This window comes from Zea mays, chromosome 3, assembly GCF_902167145.1.
Source record: "Zea mays cultivar B73 chromosome 3, Zm-B73-REFERENCE-NAM-5.0, whole genome shotgun sequence".
In the NCBI taxonomy this organism is placed as follows: domain Eukaryota; kingdom Viridiplantae; phylum Streptophyta; class Magnoliopsida; order Poales; family Poaceae; genus Zea; species Zea mays.
Genome location: NC_050098.1, coordinates 222864811 through 222886627, shown reverse-complemented (window position 1 = coordinate 222886627; position 21817 = coordinate 222864811). Strand labels below are relative to the sequence as shown.

The 21817-nt window shown below is 46.1% G+C and overlaps 1 protein-coding gene across 1 annotated transcript; it reads left to right on the top strand.

The window, feature by feature from the left end:
* Positions 1 to 2377: 2377 nt before the first annotated feature.
* LOC103651471 (heat stress transcription factor C-1a) lies at positions 2378 to 4286 on the top strand. Its single transcript, XM_008677100.3, has 2 exons — positions 2378 to 2923; positions 3054 to 4286. The coding sequence occupies exons 1-2, from the start codon at positions 2669 to 2671 to the stop codon at positions 3792 to 3794; spliced, it is 996 nt and encodes a 331-aa protein (XP_008675322.1). The 5' UTR covers positions 2378 to 2668; the 3' UTR covers positions 3795 to 4286.
* The last annotated feature ends 17531 nt before the right edge of the window (positions 4287 to 21817 follow it).

The window sequence follows — 21817 nt, the reverse complement described above, 5'->3', positions numbered from 1 at the left end:
CTATACTTCAGATAACTAACTAAGTGAACTGAAAATATGTGTATAACACATTATTTGAGGGTATGATAAATGTGTACGCGCATAAAATTAGAACAAAATATGTATTAAATGGGAGTATTTCATGTATATATATAAATGTTGAGATATAGATGATATGATGTTCGACATAGATAAAATATAAAAAAGAGGATCTTTTAGAGGATTCTATAAAAAAATATGATGTGGTTGTTAGAGACCGTCCGAGCGATTATCATCAGCACTAGAGTATTATATTATTATTATTGACTCGAGAAGCCCAAGAAGAAAGAAGGGACAAATACCAAACCACCAACACTTTGCAATGGTTAGCCTTCTTTGCTTTCACGATCCCGGGCTGATAAAGTCTGTTTGCAAAAACAATCCTCCATGCCCTATTTGGAAGGCAGAGCTGCTCAGCTTATTGGGGGACCCTCCACCAGCCACCATGCAGGGGCTTGGCATGCATGATCATGACGTATCCCATTCCCATCCCATATCCGTCTGATCCATCTCATCTCACCACCGCGTAGCTAGTACAGTAGGCTCCAAGGGGACAAGATATTTTCGAAGAGAGCACACCCTACATACAGTACATCCTAGCTGCGCGCGTTCGTTTGTTTAATTTAAACCAACCAGGCCAGGGTAGTCCCCACGAGATTGAGAAGCAAAAGAGAGAGGGGCCCCCTACTACCTGACCCGGGCCCACCGCCCATTTTCTTTGATGAGGTTTTGAGGGGGCCACGAAAACAAATAAAAAAACCCATGCCATATCTGGTGCTGGGCCCTTGCGTGATCCAGTCGATTTGATCCGTCCTTCTCCTTCCGCCCGGCTGCAGGTCGCGCGCGCAGCTAGTCCACACTGCGCACGCCGCACAGTGGCGCACAGTGCACTGCGCACGGCGGCTAGCTCCAAGCCTCGCGCATATGTAAGCATGCACGCGTCTTGTCTCCGCCAAACACCGCCGCCGCCTTTAGCTAGCTCTAGGGCACGGCGGTGGTGGTGGTGGCGTTCCAGGCAGCAGGCCGGCCACGGCCCTGCTCGTCCCTCTGGGTGATGGATCAATCCCTGGGCTCTGGCGGCTGCCCTGTACGTGCCACCATGGGACTTGGGACGTCGCAATTGTACTGTACTGTACTGCTCTCAGTGCTCGCAATCAGATCGATGAGCGCTGATAGTCGTCGTCGATGACATACTATACTAACAAGACCATATATCGCATGACTACGTGCGCGGCGCGAGATGTAGCAATCAAGCAGGACAAGTGTCCAGCCAGCACGCGAGAGCGATCAGACTAGGTATATAGATTAGGCAGATGCGTACGTGGAGAGAGCGCGGCGCCGGCACACGCGCGCTGTCACTGCCCTCGAGAATACCAGATGGAGTAGATCCTGCCGCGGTGCGCGATCCCTGTCCTGAGGAGCTCTTCGGCAGGCAGGCACCAGCTAGATTAGGCAGTCACCAGCATCTTTATTTGTCCAAAAGGCAATCACCAGCTAGATTAAGGCAGTCACACTGGCCAGGATATGTCACGCATGCATAGGCGCGCACAGTCTCTCAGCACCTAAAAAATCTCATGAACATGGCGTCATGGTGACTCCACAGTCCACACGCGAGGCCGGACATGAGGAAGGCTCACGAGCTCGCCACTTGTCGCCCGCCGGACCCGGCCAGGGCGCCCCCCGCCTATAGTATCTATCAACACGTTCCGGCCGGATCGGAGAGGCCACAGACGACGGGGCGGCTCACTAGCTATTACTCCCTCCGCCCTAGGAGTATATGATATTATGATAAGTACGTGCCGTTCGCCTTCGGGACATACTCATATTAAATATTAAACTGTGGCCATCTATTATATATCCAATATCTTATTATATGTACTATAGATATTATTTTAGATTGATGATTATAATTTAATATATGTACTTTATGTATGTGTACCAATGTTCTACGTGCATCTGATCTGATGTGTTCTCTAGACTCTAGTGTTTGCTTCAGTCTTGGTTGGATCTAGGAGTTAAAGTAAAAAAACGGACTAGATTTTAGCTATTTCTTATAAACTAAAATTGATTAAAAATATCTTTTTATTACTTTATTCACTTTTATCTTCTTCTGCTTGGATGTTTAGCATCTAAAGCGACTAAACTTCAGTCACTTTTACTTTAGCTCCTGTGATTCAAACAGACTCTTGATTCTTGTGCGGCTAGTTTATTAGTCATGCCCCGCTCCTGTCACGCATGTAGGGTGATAATGAAATCTGTATCAGATCATATTAGAATTAGACTCTATTTCTCTTTATTTTAAATTAAACTAAAATTAATTAAGAGTTCAGAAAAACTATAATATATAGAACATTTGAATCGTGATTCATTATCGCCCTACAGACACGATCGACAACGGTGTGGCCGTATAAGCCCCATGATTCGGAATACCCCGGCCCCTCCGCCATCAACTCCGCCCCCGGCTCCCTTTTGAGAGAATTGACACCCATCCATCCAGCTCGGAGCCTGGGCTAGCTCGCACGGGGGCTTGCCTGCTGCGTGCGGAGCGGAGCGGACGGCCGGCGCTGCAAGGGAAGGCCCGATCGTGTTTCGTTTCCTACCCTACCTACCATCGTCCGGTTCTCTCCAAGCCCCCCCTCCGGCGCTGACGATGGACGGCCTCCACACCGAGCTCGCGCTGGGGCTGCTGGAGTGCGGCGTTGTTGGCAGCGGAGGCGAGACAGCGCCGTTCGTGGCCAAGACCTACCAGATGGTGTGCGATTCGCGGACGGACGCGCTCGTCCGATGGGGCAGGGGGAACAACAGCTTCGTCGTCGCCGACCCCGCCGGCTTCTCGCGGCTGCTCCTCCCCTGCTTCTTCAAGCACAGCAACTTCTCCAGCTTCGTGCGCCAGCTCAACACATACGTAAGTGCGTGTGAGGGGTTGCTATTGCTACCACTGTATAGCAAGCACCTCTAGAAGCAGCGAGGGAACATATATAGTCGCATGTCCACTGTACGCTTACCTGGAGCCATGCCATGGATGATGCCCGCAGGGGTTCCGGAAGGTGCACCCGGACCGGTGGGAGTTCGCGCACGAGTCGTTCCTGCGCGGCCAGACGCACCTGCTGCCGCGCATCGTGCGCCGCAAGAAGCGCGGCGGTGGAGGAGGAGCCTGCTCGTCCGGCGGCGATGCGCCGCAGGCCGGCTGCTGTATCAGCACCATGGGCGAGGATCATCGTCCGGAGGCGGATCCGGACGAGAAGCAGGAGGCGGATGCCGAGGCGGCTCTGCTGGAGGAGGTGCAGCGGCTGCGGCAGGAGCAGACTGCCATCGGGGAGGAGCTGGCCCAGATGAGCCGGCGCCTGCAGGCCACGGAGCGGCGGCCTGACCAGCTCATGTCCTTCCTAGACAGGCTCGCGGAGGACCCCGACGGCGTCACGCGCAACCTTGTCGAGCAGGCCGCCGAGAAGAAGCGCCGCCGCATGCAGCTCGCGTCCCAGTCGCAGCCCGCCCGCCCGCCGCTCCCGCCGGCGCCGCCGCCACCGGTGCTCCACCCGCTGCTGGCGCTCGGAGGCGCCGCCGCCAAGGGCCTGGACGGCTGGCAGTGGGCGGAGCTGCAGAAGCCGTCCGTTGTGCTCCCCGCCTTCGATTTCGATCCCGCCGCCAGCTGCTGCGGGGCGCAGCATGCGCCGAATCTCGGCGGCGCCGGCATCATCGGCATGGGCCTGACTGCTGATGAGACCACGGTAGAGACCCCCTTCCCGTTCTGCCTGCTCGGCCAGGGTTTCTTTTGACCTGCTGCTTGCTGGTACGGTGGGGTGAATCATGCACGTGCACGTTCTACCGTTACCCTACCCCCGCGCTCGATCTGCTTTACTGCTGCCTACTGTTACCATTCAGTCACTGCTCATCCTCCTACAACCATGTCCTCTGCAAACCATTGTTCTGCTTGCTCTGCACATCGGCATGACGACGTCTGATGATGCTAGCTATCCACAAATGAGCACAGGCTATCGCATGCTACTACTGCATCTACTGTATGTAACCTTAGAGCTAAACTTGATCGTTGGATGATCATGTCCATCATTAGTTCTAGTGATTAGTCCTTGCATTTTGTTTGGTTGGACTTGGACATATTGCTAGTAGCTAGGCCTAGTGGAGAAGTTCTTCGATCGTGTCCTCCAAGTCTGTATTGTAGGGCCGCTTTTCAAGGGATTAAACAAAGCTCGCCGCACTTTGGCGTTCGTGCATTATTTACTTTTGCTGCAAAAACTATCTTCTGTCAACCTGTAATTGCTCAATTCAGCTGCTATCTGCTGGTACCATCTGACCTCACTTTTAGCTTGTTTATTACAATATGCGATGCAGGCTTGTGTACGTGTTACGCTGGTGCAAGTGCACTTTTTATTTTTGCCTTGGATGCCTTCCGCGGGGCCCACGGCTCAGCCAATACGAGGGGATATGGATCGCCATTGGTCCAGATGTCATGTCGGTCTCGGTTATATATATGAAAACCATATATAGGAGTACTTTCTGTTGCGGTGACGTTAGATTTTTCTGTTTTGATTTCTTTGAGAGGTAGAGTGTAGTGATGGCGTGTTCATTAGAGTTGTGATTTGGACGTGGATGCTGAAAAGGATGGGAGAGAGGAAACTCGATGGCCTTCGGGCTAAGTAACCAGAGGCTGCCATCCAAATCGACGAATTTTCTCTCATGCAGTCATGCTCGCTGATGGGAGCTGCCCATGCCAATTATATTTGCCAGCTGCTTTCTTGATTTATATAGTCTGGTGAATTCGTCTTATTTTATCCAAAAGTTTGGTGGTGTTTTGAGTCTATAGTTTATTTTGAGATTACGGATTGTGCCTTAATTTTAAAGACTTCACACAAAGGACAAGAGGTAATATTATTCAGTTCTTAATGACACCGTACGTCGTAGCACCGCAAAATGTATATGTAAGAGCATCTCCAAGAAACTCTTTATTTTTGACTCTTTATTTGTCTCTCCATAAATATTAAACTCTATATATAATATCTCAATCCAACAGACTCTCCAACATATAGGTTAGCTTGGTTAGCGAGAGTTGCTAGCCAAATTTGGCTAGTGAGAGAGTTAATTTAGAGAGCCAGATAGCTTAGCAAGTTAAATGGCTAGTCAGTTGAAGAGCTATTATGCGATTAAGTAGCTAAAATTTAGTTTGATAAGCTATTTAACTAGTCTTTTGGAGATGCTCTAACAATTAACCTACAAAATATGTCGTGAGTAATAATTAAATATGACTCCACAAAGCTTATTTTTCTCCAAAATGACAGGAACGTACTTATAGTATAACTAGGTGAGTGCCCGTGCGTTGCAACGGGAACATATAATAACATGATAACTTATATACAAAATATGTCTTATATTGTTATAAGAAAATGTTTCATAATTCATTTGTAATCCTGGTCATACATAAATTTTGTTATTTTAATTTAGCTATTTCACTACTACATTGCAACCATTAGTATCATGCAGACTTCGATATATGCCACGATTTGCATGGTCTCATCATTGAAGAGCACGTGCCACACCTGCCGGTACAAGTTCCCTCGTATATTGTCAGTCATCAGGTACGCACCACCATACACGCTTGCTTAAACAAAAAAGGCAAGTGTATGTGTCTGTGAAGAGAATTAAAGGCAGGCCGGCACAAAAGCTACCCTGACAATGGCAAGTGGTCATTTCTGTCGGTCCTCCTCTGCGTCACCTCTGGCGCTAAGATGACGCCACATACCTTGATATAGTAGTCATCGAACACGCACGACATGGTGAGTACCGATGACTCTTGGCTGGGCTGCCAAACGAAGTGCACCCTAGGCTCATCAGCGAGGTAGTACACCTAGTCATTGCACCACCGGATGTGCTACTCCTCTACATACATCTTGTTCGAGGACACTCACACAACGTCAGCAACGGACGTCGTCCCAACGCACAAGAATTCATGGTAGGCCAGTAGCGACTTACGTGGCAGGTTGAGCTTTAGATGGATGATGAGCTGGACGGCGTGACATCGCCGTCGTCGGATGTGGTGCCTAGAACAACTCGAGAGTCGCTAGCGTTAGGGACGACCATGAGGTCCCCCTATTTGAAGATGGACAGCGTGGTGCAGCTGCTCTGGACCACGTCCAAGCGGCGGCTGCGCCGGAGCTTGCCGAACACAGCGGCACATGCAGACACGTAGGACTGCTTCCAGAGGTCGAACTGGCAGTCACCAAGCTTCTTCTCGTCGTCGATGAGCAACGCCAACGCGAGCGCCTCCTGCCAGTGGTGTTTGTTCAGGGTTTCCAAGTAAGAAACATGGATTCATCTTTGGCGTTGGTTTATAAAAATGACTTACAAGTCAGATCCATAGAAAAATATTACGGAGAATAAATGTCACACATATAAAAAAGGAATTTAAGTTGAAAATATTATAAAAACAAAAGAAATTGCATGCAAGGCTCTTCTTTAAATACTACTGCCTCCGTCCAAAAATATAATTCAATAATCTCGTTGATAATTATCTACTACTACACATTGTGCAAGGGTAGCAGGTGGGATTTAGGAGAGATGTAGTAGATATTTTTACTGTAACAAATATTGACATAAACACACATGTGGTGTAGTGGTAGCTACGAGCATATCTGTTTGAGGGGTGGGAATGAGAATGAGCTTTGTGGGAGGGGGAATGAGAAAGACATTGCGGGGAGGGTGGAATGGGATTGCGGGGAGGGCGGAATAGAAATGACAGAACACAGAATGACAGCCTACCCCTTACCATCTTAATGATAATTTAAAATGGAGGGGGTATAGTTACTACTAGTCACTCAACAGTCAACACATGTACCTACTCCGATCACTCAACAGCACATGTGTACATATTCCTTGACAATGAGATCGATCGTGGCTCATCATATCAATTGTTTGTTTACTTACTGGCTCCCACCTGTTAACTTGCATTGGGTGGTGCACATATATCTAAGGTGATCGTATGATTGACACTACTAACTATGTATGTAGTTGCTTTTCCAGGATTCCAGTTAGCTGATCTATGCAAGAGACGGGATGAAAAACAACATCTAGCCAGTACATGATTGGGCTGTTGATGGATCCAATTGTGCAAAGTATAGCTAGCTAGCTAGCTAGTGGCAGAGTAGATTATTACAAGATAGCGGTAGAATATATAATAGCAGTGGTTGCAGCCTGCAGCTAGAGGGAAAATAATAGTGCTAGTCAGCTACTGATAGCTTTTTACACTTAGCTTGCTGCTATATACTTTCTTGGTTCTTTTTTATTTACCGCGATTTAGTGCAAAAATAAAGTACGAAGTAGCAGTATATATGCGCCATTAATGGTCCCCCGGCCGTCGTTTAATCTCCGCCATCCACGTGCCGTGGATCTTATGGCTCTCTCGCTCATGTCCCCCTCGACGACAGAGCAAGCGCGCATGATGGCAGATCATTGTGATGATCACACGCGGGTCGCTGTAGCCAGGTGAAACGCTCCTGTTCTGTAATTATTTCAGTCAGATATTAGATACGCAGTGTGAGTACATGCTACGTACCATGGTCCATGGCCGATCGAAAATATAGTTGAGCTTTCAAGCGGAAGTCATGCACGTAATATAACTTTTCTGAAAGAAAAAGTCATGAGGGTCTAGCCAGCGGCCGATACAGCACAAATTCAGCTTCCGCGCCGGGATCATTAGCTCAGCTCAGTACAGGTTCCATAAGGCCCCGTTTGTTTCATTTCATTTTAAAGAATTAAAATCTTATTATTGGAATATATTATTTTTTTAGAATGTGACATTTCACCACTTTTCAAAGTTATCATATAAGTCTATCTTAAATTTATGTGGTGAGAGATGAAAATTGATTTTATAGATTTACATATTATTTTTCCGATGTACAACTTATAGTACACTCTTCTACTTGCTTCGTTATTATAACATATATGTAGTATATAACTATCTCTCTCATATGATTTAAGATAATATACAAATATATTATATATATAAATATATGAATTTAATTAGTTTTATCTAAATTATAATTATTAAATAGAATTCTATTCCAACGAAACAAACAGTGCCTAAGGATTTCTCTATCTAAATGAGATGCCATGTTGGTTAAAGTAATGCCAAGATTTTTTTTTTGGAAAAGAGAACGGATGGGGTTCACCCGTATTCACACTCAGCTATACCTTGGAAACAGAACCAACTCCCACTGTATGAATCGCACCATTTCATCATAAACATTAGAAACAGAATTAAAGGAACCTAGAGCAAAATCGGAAAACAACTTTGGTGCGCACTCTATCAAACATAATAAATAAAAGAATAAATTTGAAAATAAATACATGACAAATTTAAGGCAAATATTAGCAAAATTTTATTTTACTATGGTGCACATCCATCTCAGAAAGCTAACTTGGCTTTGCCCCTGAACAAATACAAGGTTGTCCAACTTGGCTTTGCTCCTGAACAAATATAAGGTTGTCTCCGGCATCCTTTGTATCTCACCTCCTATATTATATCTTATTTGAAACTCAATTCTATCAACAATGCACCCTATAGTGCAAATCAGTGTTTTGCGCGACCTTATACACGGTCTTCTGGAGGGAGCCTAATAACTATAGCCTAAACATTTCGCGGCACAATTCTATTAGCATGTCCTTCCGTTCCTGATTCCTGTAGCGAAAACGAATATCGGCGGTTTCCTTGACCGCGGTGGCGACAAGCTCCACCTCGACGTCTCCTATTACTACTCTGTCACATCTCCCTCCCCGTCAATCGCCGTTGTAGCAAGCTCCTCGAGCCACAGCCGATGAGACCATCCTTTCGCTGCTCGGCGTGTTGTTCACAAATGGGTCCTCTTCTTGGCCTCGTCGAACAAGACGACACCAATGATCATGACCCTGTAGCCTAGCATCCCAACTACTGTCATGGGGTTCCTAAAGATGACGGTTGTTGTGCTTGGCGACAAGGAAGTTGGTGAGGTTGATGAAGTAGGCGAGGCATGAGTTGCAAAGCAGGATCTAGAGGAAGTTGGGGTTCTCCAGCGCGAGGCCGTCCACCATACCTAACTTCTGCCATGTAGTAGGGTGACCGAGAGCCTACACCGACGACCGCCCCTCCACCGACGCCGACGCCTATGCGATCGAGAGCCTACACATATAGTGATAAAATGAACTCCATGGACCACCTCTGGTACATGACGGTCGTCGGATCCAAAGCCGACGACAATCGAGGAATCCGCACGGAGACGGAGTGGAGATGGTCGAGGTTGCGTGAGACGGAAGCGTTGAAGGCATCCTCTCGACGATAGAGCGGGTCGAGCATCGATGGAAGACTCTTGTCACACCCGGATTTGAGGGACAAAGTCAGGTGCATCTCATACATGCGCCAAAGAAGACAACATATATAATAACATAGTGTATAGAGATAAATGTCACAATAACATCAGAGTACTTATTACATAGCGGAAGTCTTACAAAAATAAAAGGTAAATATAAAACGAACTAAGGATCATCCTTGGCGCCATAAAGTCAACTGAGAAACACCACCTAGATCAGATCAAACTCCTCATTTTGCGGCTCCTCTTGAACCACCTGTTCTTCTCATGTGGAGGTGTGAGACAACAACGGTGAGCTCACACATGATCATAGCTCAACAAGTTGTGGGGAAACCAGTAGGCATGAACTCACCAAAGGTGGGAGTTCATGTGATGTGTAAGGTTGACCAACAATAGGGGTTAAATCTGAGCATTGCTTTTAATAAATTGGTCAAATTTTATTAGCGGTTACTAAGTGTAAGTAAATACCAAACCATAATAAATAATAGAACAAAATTAATAAATAATCCCATGCAAATGCAAATGACAAATTGAATTTAAGTTACATAAATTAATCATGTGAGTGTTCGAGTCGCTCATGACCGTGAGCACGGCTAGTATACCAGTTTTACACTCTACAGAGGTTGTACCCTGTACCCACAAGTCATGTTACCCATCTGCCAAGAGACGACCAATCCCATACACCTCTACTGAGGAGGTGAGGCAGGGTAACACTACGAGGCCTTTACAAAGGGCCACTAGCTTCAGAAAACCCGCTACAGTTTATGGGAAGAGCACTTGCAAGAATCCCCCGTCTGACTGCCATCGCAGCAAAATCAACCCGAGAACCTCCCTGCATGCAACTCCCCTACTGCCCTTGCCCCTTTCGGGTAAGGTAGTCTTCCACTAGCTTTCCTAATTAGTTAGCCAAGGGGTCCCATTCCTCCCTTGTGGTGGCACGTTTTCTCGGGTGGTTCTCCATGATCCCATTAACATAATAATTTTATCATGAACATAAATAACATAACAGAATAATTGGAACATGGATGTAATGAAATATTAACCCAAAACCATATAAAGCAATAGCAAAACTACCAAAGTGATTCAGGGGTAAACAAGGTAATAAGGATAAACAAACTAGGGTGATCTATTGGGTCCCATCAAAATTAAACCTATGCAGATCATTATGATTAATAAGAACTGATAGTCGCCTAGAGGGGGGGTGAATAGGGCGAAACTGAAATTCACAAAAATAATCACAACTACAAGCCGGGTTAGCGTTAGAAATATAATCGAGTCCACGAGAGAGGGCGGAAAAACAAATCGCAAGCGAATAATGAAGTGAGACACGCGGATTTGTTTTACCGAGGTTCGGTTCTCTCAAACCTACTCCCCGTTGAGGAGGCCACAAAGGCCGGGTCTCTTTCAACCCTTCCCTCTCTCAAACGGTCCCTTGGACCGAGTGAGCTTCTCTTCTGAAATCACTTGGGAATCAAACTTCCCACAAGGGCCACCACACGATTGGTGCCTCTTGCCTCAATTACAAGTGAGTGTTTGATCACAAGAAAGAATGCGAAAGAAAAGAAGCGATCCAAGCGCAAGAGCTCAAATGAACACTATAAATCACTCTCTCTAGTCACTAGGGCTTTGTGTGGAGTTGGGAGAGGATTTGATCTCTTTTTGGTGTGCTTTGCAATGAATGCTAGCTCTTGTATAGTGGTTGGAAGCTGGGAAACTTGGATGCAATGAATGGTGGGGTGGTTGGGGTATTTATAGCCCCAACCACCAAAAGTGGCCGTTGGGAAGCTGTCTGTTCGATGGCGCACCGGACAGTCCGGTGCACACCGGACAGTCCGGTGCCCCCGCCACGTCATCACTGCCGTTGGATTCTGACCATTGGAGCTTCTGATTTGTGGGCCCGCCTGGATGTCCGGTGCACACCGGACATGTACTGTTGGATGTCCGGTGCGCCAGCACGGGCGTGTCTGACATCTGCACGCGCTGCGCGCGCATTAAATGTCGTCGCAGGTAGCCGTTGGCGCGAAGTAGCCGTTGCTCCGAGGATGCACCGGACAGTCCGGTGAATTTTAGCGGAGCAGCAGAAGTGAAAACCCGAGGCTGGCGAGTTCCGGAGGCCGCCCTTCCTTGGAGCACCGGACATGTCCGGTGTACACCGGACAGTCCGGTGAATTATAGCGGAGTTGCCTCTGGAAATTCCCGAAGGTGGCGAGTTCGAGTTGGAGTCCTCTGGTGCACCGGACACAGTCCGGTGGCGCACCGGACACTGTCCGGTGTACACCGGACAGTCCGGTGCCTCCAGACCAGAGGTGCCTTCGGTTGCCTCTTTGCTCCTTTGTTGAATCCAAAACTTGATCTTTCTATTGGCCGAGTGTGAACCTTTTACACCTGTATAATCTATACACTTGGGCAAACTAGTTAGTTCAACTATTTGTGTTGGGCAATTCAACCACCAAAATTAATTAGGGACTAGGTGTAAACCTAATTCCCTTTCAATCTCCCCCTTTTTGGTGATTGATGCCAACACAAACCAAAGCAAATGTAGAAGTGCATAATTTAACTAGTTTGCATAATGTTAGTGCAAAGGTTGCTTGGAATTGAGCCAATACTTACAAGATATGCATGGATGGTTTCTTTAACATTTTGGACCACGCTTGCACCACATGTTTTGTTTTTGCAAACTCTTTTGTAAATCCTTTTCAGAGTTCTTTTGCAAATAGTCAAAGGTAAATAAATAAGATTTTGAGAAGCATTTTCAAGATTTGAAATTTTCTCCCCCTGTTTCAAATGCTTTTCCTTTGACTTAAACAAGACTCCCCCTAAATGAGATCCTCCTCTTAGTGTTCAAGAGGGTTTTGATATATCATTTTTGAAATATTACTTTCTCCCCCTTTTGAACATAATAGGAAACCAATTGATAATATTCTTGGAAACACGAAGTTTTTTGAAATTGGTGGTGGTGCGGCGGTCCTTTTGCTTTGAGCTCATAATCTCTCCCCCTTTGGCATGAATCGCCAAAAACGGAATCATTAGAGCCCTCGAAGTGCTATCTTCCCCTTTGGTCATAAATAAATGAGTTAAGATTATACCAAAGATGAAGTCCTTTTGCTTGGTGCTCATGCTTTCTCCCCCAAGCGTGGAGAGTGCCACGGAGCGACGGCGGGTTACGGAGTGGAAGCCTTTGTCTTCGCCGAAGACTCCAATTCCCTTTCAATATACCTATGACTTGGTTTGAAATAGACTTGAAAACACATTAGTCATAGCATATAAAAGAGATATGATCAAAAGTATATAAATGAGCTATGTGAGCAAGTTAGCAAAAGAAGTTTCTTGAATCAAGAATATTGAGCTCATGCCTAAGTTTGGTAAAAGATTGTTCATCAAGAGGCTTGGTAAAGATATCGGCTAATTGATCTTTAGTATTAATGTATGAAATCTCGATATCTCCCTTTTGTTGGTGATCCCTAAGAAAATGATACCGAATGGCTATGTGCTTAGTGCGGCTATGCTCGACGGGATTGTCTGCCATTTTGATTGCACTCTCATTATCACATAGCAAAGGAACTTTGGTTAATTTGTAACCGTAGTCCCGCAGGGTTTGCCTCATCCAAAGTAATTGCGCGCAGCAATGACCTGCGGCAATGTACTCGGCTTCGGCGGTAGAAAGAGCGACCGAATTTTGCTTCTTTGAAGCCCAAGACACCAAGGATCTTCCCAAGAACTGGCAAGTCCCCGATGTGCTCTTTCTATTAATCTTACACCCTGCCCAATCGGCATCCGAATAACCAATCAAATCAAATGTGGATCCCCGAGGGTACCAAAGCCCAAACTTAGGAGTATAAGCCAAATATCTCAAGATTCGTTTTACGGCCGTAAGGTGTGATTCCTTAGGGTCGGCTTGGAATCTTGCACACATGCATACGGAAAGCATAATGTCCGGTCGAGATGCACATAAATAAAGCAATGATCCAATCATCGACCGATATACCTTTTGATCGACGGATTTACCTCCCGTGTCGAGGTCGAGATGCCCATTGGTTCCCATGGGTGTCTTGATGGGCTTGGCATCCTTCATTCCAAACTTGGTTAGAATATCTTGAGTGTATTTTGTTTGGCTAATGAAGGTGCCCTCTTGGAGTTGCTTGACTTGAAATCCTAGGAAATACTTCAACTCCCCCATCATTGACATCTCGAATTTTTGTGTCATGATCCTACTAAATTCTTCACATGTAGATTCGTTAGTAGACCCAAAAATAATATCATCAACATAAATTTGGCATACAAACAAATCATTATCAAGAGTTTTAGTGAAGAGTGTAGGATCGACCTTTCCGACTTTGAAGCCATTAGCAATAAGAAAATCTCTAAGGCATTCATACCATGCTCTTGGGGCTTGTTTGAGCCCATAAAGCGCCTTAGAGAGCTTATAGACATGGTTAGGATACTCACTGTCTTCAAAGCCGGGAGGTTGCTCAACATAGACCTCTTCCTTGATTGGTCCATTGAGGAAGGCACTTTTCACGTCCATTTGATAAAGCTTAAAGCCATGGTAAGTAGCATAGGCCAATAATATGCGAATTGACTCAAGCCTAGCTACGGGTGCATAGGTTTCACCGAAATCCAAACCTTCAACTTGGGAGTATCCCTTGGCCACAAGTCGAGCTTTGTTCCTTGTCACCACACCATAATCATCTTGCTTGTTGCGGAAGACCCATTTGGTTCCTACAACATTTTGGTTAGGACGTGGAACTAAATGCCATACCTCATTTCTAGTGAAGTTGTTGAGCTCCTCTTGCATCGCCACCACCCAATCCGAATCTTGAAGTGCTTCCTCTATCATGTGTGGCTCAATAGAGGAAACAAAAGAGTAATGTTCACAAAAATGTGCAACCCGAGATCGAGTAGTTACCCCCTTATGAATGTCGCCGAGGATGGTGTCGACGGGGTGATCTCGTTGGATTGCTTGGTGGACCCTTGGGTGTGGCGGCCTTTGCTCTTCATCCTCCTTGTCTTGATCATTTGCATCTCCCCCTTGATTATTGCCGTCATTTTGAGGTGGCTCATTTGCTTGATCTTCTACTTCATCAACTTGAGCTTCATCCTCATTTTGAGTCGGTGGAGATGCTAGCGTGGAGGAGGATGGTTGATCTTGTGTATGTGGAGGCTCTTCGGATTCCTTAGGACACACATCCCCAATGGACATGTTTCTTAGCGCTATGCATGGAGCCTGCTCTTCACCTATCTCATCAAGACCAACTTGCTCTACTTGAGAGCCGTTAGTTTCATCAAACACAACGTCACAAGAAACTTCAACTAGTCCTGAGGACTTGTTAAAGACTCTATATGCCCTTGTGTTTGAATCATATCCTAGTAAAAAGCCTTCTACAGTTTTAGGAGCAAATTTAGATTTTCTACCTTTCTTAACAAGAATAAAGCATTTGCTACCAAAAACTCTAAAATATGAAATGTTGGGCTTTTTACCGGCCAGGAGTTCATAGGATGTCTTTTTGAGGATTCGGTGAAGGTATAACCGGTTGATGGCGTAGCAAGCGGTGTTGACTGCTTCGGCCCAAAACCGATCAGGTGTCTTGTACTCATCAAGCATGGTTCTTGCCATGTCCAATAGAGTTCGATTCTTCCTCTCTACTACACCATTTTGTTGTGGAGTGTAGGGAGAAGAGAACTCATGCTTGATGCCCTCCTCCTCAAGGAAGCCTTCAATTTGAGAGTTCTTGAACTCCGTTCCATTGTCGCTTCTAATTTTCTTGATCCTTAAGCCAAACTCATTTTGAGCCCGTCTCAAGAATCCCTTTAAGGTCTCTTGGGTTTGAGATTTTTCCTGTAAAAAGAATACCCAAGTGAAGCGAGAATAATCATCCACAATAACTAGACAGTACTTACTCCCGCCGATGCTTATGTAAGCAATCGGGCCAAATAAGTCCATGTGTAGGAGCTCCAGTGGCCTGTCGCTCGTCATGATGTTCTTGTGTGGATGATGTGACCCAACTTGCTTTCCAGCTTGGCATGCGCTACAGATCCTGTCTTTCTCAAAGTGAACATTTGTTAGTCCCAAAATGTGCTCTCCCTTTAGAAGCTTATGAAGATTCTTCATCCCAACGTGGGCTAGTCGGCGATGCCAGAGCCAACCCATGTTAGTCTTAGCAATTAAGCATGTGTCGAGTTCAGCTCTATCAAAATCTACTAAGTATAGCTAACCCTCTAACACACCCTTAAATGCTATTGAATCATCACTTCTTCTAAAGACAGTGACACCTATATCAGTGAATAGACAGTTGTAGCCCATTTGACATAATTGGGATACAGAAAGCAAATTGTAATCTAAAGAGTCTACAAGAAAAACATTTGAAATGGAATGGTCAGGAGATATAGCAATTTTACCAAGATCTTTGACCAAACCTTGATTTCCATCCCCGAATGTGATAGCTCGTTGGGGATCTTGGTTTTTCTCATATGAGGAGAACATCCTTTTCTCCCCTGTCATGTGGTTTGTGCACCCGCTGTCGAGTATCCAACTTGAGCCCCCGGATGCATAAACCTACAAAACAAGTTTAGTTCTTGACTTTAGGTACCCAAATGGTTTTGGGTCCTTTGGCATTAGACACAAGAACTTTGGGTACCCAAACACAAGTCTTTGATCCCTTGTGCTTGCCCCCAACATATTTGGCAACTACCTTGCCGGATTTGTTAGTCAAAACGTAAGATGCATCAAAAGTTTTAAAAGAAATGTTATGATCTTTTGATGCAATAGGAATTTTCTTCTTAGGCAACTTAGCACGGGTTGGTTGCCTAGAACTAGATGTCTCACTCTTATACATAAAAGCATGGTTAGAACCAGAGTGAGACTTCCTAGAATGAATTTTCCTAATTTTGTCCTCGGGATAACCGGCAGGGTATAAAATGTAACCCTCGTTATCCTGAGGCATGGGAGCCTTGCCCTTAACAAAATTTGACAATCTTTTAGGAGGTGCACTAATTTTGACATTGTCTCCCCTTTGGTAGCCAATGCCATCCTTAATGCCAGGGCGTCTCCCATTATAGAGCATACTTCTAGCAAATTTAAATTTTTCATTTTCTAGGTTATGCTCGGCAATTTTAGCATCTAATATTGCTATATGATCATTTTGTTGTTTAATCAAAGTCATGTGATCATGAATAGCATTAATATCAACATCTCTACATCTAGTACAAATGGAAATATGCTCAACACTAGAAGTAGAGGGTTTGCATGAATTAAGTTCAACGATCTTAGCACGCAAGATATCATTATTATCTCTAAGATCGGAAATTGTAACATTGCAAACATCAAAATCTTTAGCCTTAGCAATCAAATTTTCATTTTCTATTCTAAGGCTAGCAAAAGAATCATTCAATTCCTTAATCTTAGCAAGCAAGTCATCATTATCATTTCTAAGATTGGGAATTGAAGCATCACAAACATGAGAATCAACCTTAGCAATTAATCTAGCATTCTCATTTCTAAGGTTGTCTATAGTCTCATGGCAAGTGCTTAGCTCACTAGACAATTCTTCACATTTTTCAACTTGTAGAGCATAAGCATTTTTTACCTTAACATGCTTTTTGTTTTCCTTAATAAGGAAGTCCTCTTGAGAGTCCAAGAGATCATCCTTCTCATGAATAGCACTAATCAATTCATTTAATTTTTCCTTTTGTTGCATGTTTAGGTCGGCAAAAAGGGTACGCAAATTATTTTCCTCATCACTAGCATTATCATCACTAGAGGATTCATATTTAGTGGAGGATTTAGATTTAACCTTCTTCCTTTTGCCGTCCTTTGCCATGAGGCACTTGTGGCCGACGTTGGGGAAGAGGAGTCCCTTGGTGACGGCGATGTTGGCGGCGTCCTCGTCGGAGGAGGAGTCGGTGGAGCTCTCGTCGGAGTCCCACTCGCGGCATACGTGGGCATCGTCGCCCCTCTTCTTGTGGTACCTCTTCTTTTCTTTCCTCTTTCCTTTCTTGTCGTTATCCCTGTCACTGTCACTTGATAATGGACATTTAGCGATAAAGTGACCGGGCTTACCACACTTGTAGCAAACCTTCTTGGAACGGGATTTGTAATCCTTCCCCTTCCGTTGCTTGAGGATTTGGCGAAAGCTTTTAATGATTAAAGCCATCTCCTCATTGTCGAGCTTGGAGGCGTCAATTGGTTGTCTACTCGGTGTAGATTCCTCCTTCTTCTCCTTCGTCGCCTTAAATGCCACCGGTTGTGCTTCGGACGTGGAGGTTTCATCAAGCTCGTTGATCTTCTTGGAGCCCTTGATCATACATTCAAAGCTCACAAAATTCCCGATAACTTCCTCGGGGGTCATTTGAGTATATCTAGGATTACCACGAATTAATTGAACTTGAGTGGGGTTAAGGAAAATGAGTGATCTAAGAATAACCTTAACCACCTCGTGGTCATCCCACTTTTTGCTCCCGAGGTTGCGCACTTGGTTCACCAAAGTCTTGAGCCGATTGTACATGTCTTGTGGCTCTTCCCCTTGGTGAAGTCGAAAGCGACCGAGCTCCCCCTCGATCGTTTCCCGCTTGGTGATCTTTGTTAGTTCATCACCCTCGTGCGCGGTCTTGAGGAGGTCCCAAATTTCCTTTGCATTCTTCAACCCTTGCACCTTGTTGTATTCATCTCTATTTAGAGAGGCCAAGAGTATGGTTGTGGCTTGGGAGTTGAAGTGCTCGATTTGGGCCACCTCGTCCTCATCATAATCCTCATCCCCTACGGATGATACCTGTGCTCCAAACTCAACAACATTCCATATACTTTTGTGGAGTGAGGTTAGATGAAATTTCATTAAATCACTCCACCTAGCATAATCTTCACCGTCAAAGGTTGGCGGTTTGCCTAATGGAACAGAAAGTAATGGAGTATGTCTAGATGTACGAGAATAGTGTAAGGGGATCTTACTAAACTTCTTACGCTCTTGGCGTTTAGAAGTTACGGAGGGCGCATCGGAGTCGGAGGTTGATGTTGATGAAGTGTCGGTCTCGTAGTAGACCACTTTCCTCATCCTCTTGTGCTTGTCGCCTTTCCGATGCGATTTGTGAGAAGAAGATTTTTCCTTCTTCTCTTTGTGGTGAGAAGAGGAAGATCTTTTCTCCTTCCGTTTGGAGGAGTTCTTCTTCTTCTCCTTCCTCTTGGTGCGGGACTCTTCCGATGAAGTGCTCCCGTGGCTTGTAGTGGGCTTTTCGCCGGTCTCCATCTCCTTCTTGGCGTGATCTCCCGACATCACTTCGAGCGGTTAGGCTCTAATGAAGCACCGGGTTCTGATACCAATTGATAGTCGCCTAGAGGGGGGGTGAATAGGGCGAAACTGAAATTCACAAAAATAATCACAACTACAAGCCGGGTTAGCGTTAGAAATATAATCGAGTCCACGAGAGAGGGCGGAAAAACAAATCGCAAGCGAATAATGAAGTGAGACACGCGGATTTGTTTTACCGAGGTTCGGTTCTCTCAAACCTACTCCCCGTTGAGGAGGCCACAAAGGCCGGGTCTCTTTCAACCCTTCCCTCTCTCAAACGGTCCCTTGGACCGAGTGAGCTTCTCTTCTCAAATCACTTGGGAATCAAACTTCCCACAAGGGCCACCACACGATTGGTGCCTCTTACCTCAATTACAAGTGCGTGTTTGATCACAAGAAAGAATGCGAAAGAAAAGAAGCGATCCAAGCGCAAGAGCTCAAATGAACACTATAAATCACTCTCTCTAGTCACTAGGGCTTTGTGTGGAGTTGGGAGAGGATTTGATCTCTTTTTGGTGTGCTTTGCAATGAATGCTAGCTCTTGTATAGTGGTTGGAAGCTGGGAAACTTGGATGCAATGAATGGTGGGGTGGTTGGGGTATTTATAGCCCCAACCACCAAAAGTGGCCGTTGGGAAGCTGTCTGTTCGATGGCGCACCGGACAGTCCGGTGCACACCGGACAGTCCGGTGCCCCCGCCATGTCATCACTGTCGTTGGATTCTGACCGTTGGAGCTTCTGATTTGTGGGCCCGCCTGGATGTCCGGTGCACACCGGACATGTACTGTTGGATGTCCGGTGCGCCAGTACGGGCGTGTCTGACATCTGCGCGCGCTGCGCGCGCATTAAATGCCGTCGCAGGTAGCCGTTGGCGCGAAGTAGCCGTTGCTCCGAGGATGCACCGGACAGTCCGGTGAATTTTAGCGGAGCAGCAGAAGTGAAAACCCGAGGCTGGCGAGTTTCGGAGGCCGCCCTTCCTTGGAGCACCGGACATGTCCGGTGTACACCGGACAGTCCGGTGAATTATAGCGGAGTTGCCTCTGGAAATTCCCGAAGGTGGCGAGTTCGAGTTGGAGTCCTCTGGTGCACCGGACACTGTCCGGTGGCGCACCGGACACTGTCTGGTGTACACCGGACAGTCCGGTGCCTCCAGACCAGAGGTGCCTTCGGTTGCCTCTTTGCTCCTTTGTTGAATCCAAAACTTGATCTTTCTATTGGCCGAGTGTGAACCTTTTACACCTGTATAATCTATACACTTGGGCAAACTAGTTAGTTCAACTATTTGTGTTGGGCAATTCAACCACCAAAATTAATTAGGGACTAGGTGTAAACCTAATTCCCTTTCAAGAACATGACTGGGTAAAAAGAAGTGATCAAGGGCACAACTTGCCTTCAATGAGCTCCTGCTCAGCAACTTCTATCTGCTGAACCCCAGGATCCACAGTAGCTTGCTCGTCTACTCGCATCAATACAAACATACATAGTATAGCAAAATTAACATCACACCAAACATGTGAACAAAATACATAATAAAAATCTACACATTAAAATAAGATCATAGGAACATGAATCATTAATTTTAGAGTTATGAATTTTAATTTATGAATTTCCAAAGGTTTAATGTGCTTGATATATGATTAAGTGAGAAATAAATTTTACTACTGTTTTCATGTCAAAACAGAGACTCTAGGTGATAAACAATAATATTGCAAAATTTTAGAAACTGGAATGGATCAATTTGGAATTAAACTAGATTAAATATGAATTTTCCAAGTTTCTAGAATTATTTTTGTATTAAAAACCAAATTCTATATTTATTTCTCTATTTTAATTCTTCTCTGGACTGGACATCGAATTCCAGAAAACGCAGGGGGTATTCTGTAAAACTCCCTAGACTCAGACTACTGTTGCTGTGGACGGCGGGTTCCATTTTCTACAAACATAAGGGTCTTTCTGCAACATGTGATCAGCAAAGGGGTATCAGGGTTTACTGGTCGCCCGATCTAAAATCAAGCGCTCGAATTAGATCTAGCCTCCATCCCGAACCGGTATTCAATAGGAATCGCCCGATCGCGATCAAACGGTCCTGATGCACTCTGGTCGAATCATTACGCTGGGCGTAACCACAGCCATAGGATCCAAGATCTACAGCACCGATCCAATCTAACCTAACGGGTTCGCCCAACTAATCTCAGCCGCTAGTGCAAAATCGGATGGATGCGCCCCCGTCTTCTTCACCCGGTCGCAAAGCACGACAACACCGCCGATCCCCGCGACGGAGAACACACTGGCGACGGCTAATCGACCCCCCCGAACGACCCATTCACTAAATTCGACGATGGTACACAATAGCCAGTAGGTAGGGAACTCGAAGCCGGAGACATACTGAGGTTTTGGGCCGCACAGACCCCGGTCCACGGCGCGACGCGATCTACGGCGGCACGCCACTCCGACGAGAAATTGCTGCCCGCTGATCGTCTCTCGCGCCCAAGCAGATAAACGAGCACCCCCACGACAGCTTAAGGAAGCTTCCGGGCACAGCCCACGGACCTTCACGACGGCGCGCGACGGTAATCGACGGTGACATATGTGTTTATCTCTTCACCAACTCTCTGCGCAACACTATGGCCGAGATGAGGGGACTAGGGAGGAAAAGGAGAGCGAGGGAAGAGTCAAGGGGCTCGGGTCTGCATTTGAAGCGGGGGCGAGGTGGTGTGGTGCGCCAACAACCCGGCCGAATCGCACGAAGTTCGTTGCGCGCGCGATTTCAGCGAAGGGGAAATAACTGATCGCTCGGGTCCAACAGTCAGTGGCGCTGGGAGGAACAGCTGGCGAAGCGAGCCCGTGCGGCAGTGGGAGGACGGTTTGGACGGCGCGCGGTACTGATGTCGTTGACGTGTGGGTCCCGCAGCGCAATGATACGACCCCGGTTAACGACGCGTAGTGTGAGATTGACACCACGGTCCCACTAGTCGGCACCTCAGCTTGGGCGATGGGCCACACGGAGAGGAAGGCGCGCGCAATGTGGGCCGAATTGGCGGAGTATGGCCTAGCAGCGTTTTAACCTTTTTCTTTTTCTTTTCTTTCCTTTCCTTTTTGTTTTCTATTTTCTTTTCTTTCTCCCCAAATTCAATTTCCAATTTCCCCTTTAAATCCAAAGCTTGTGGCA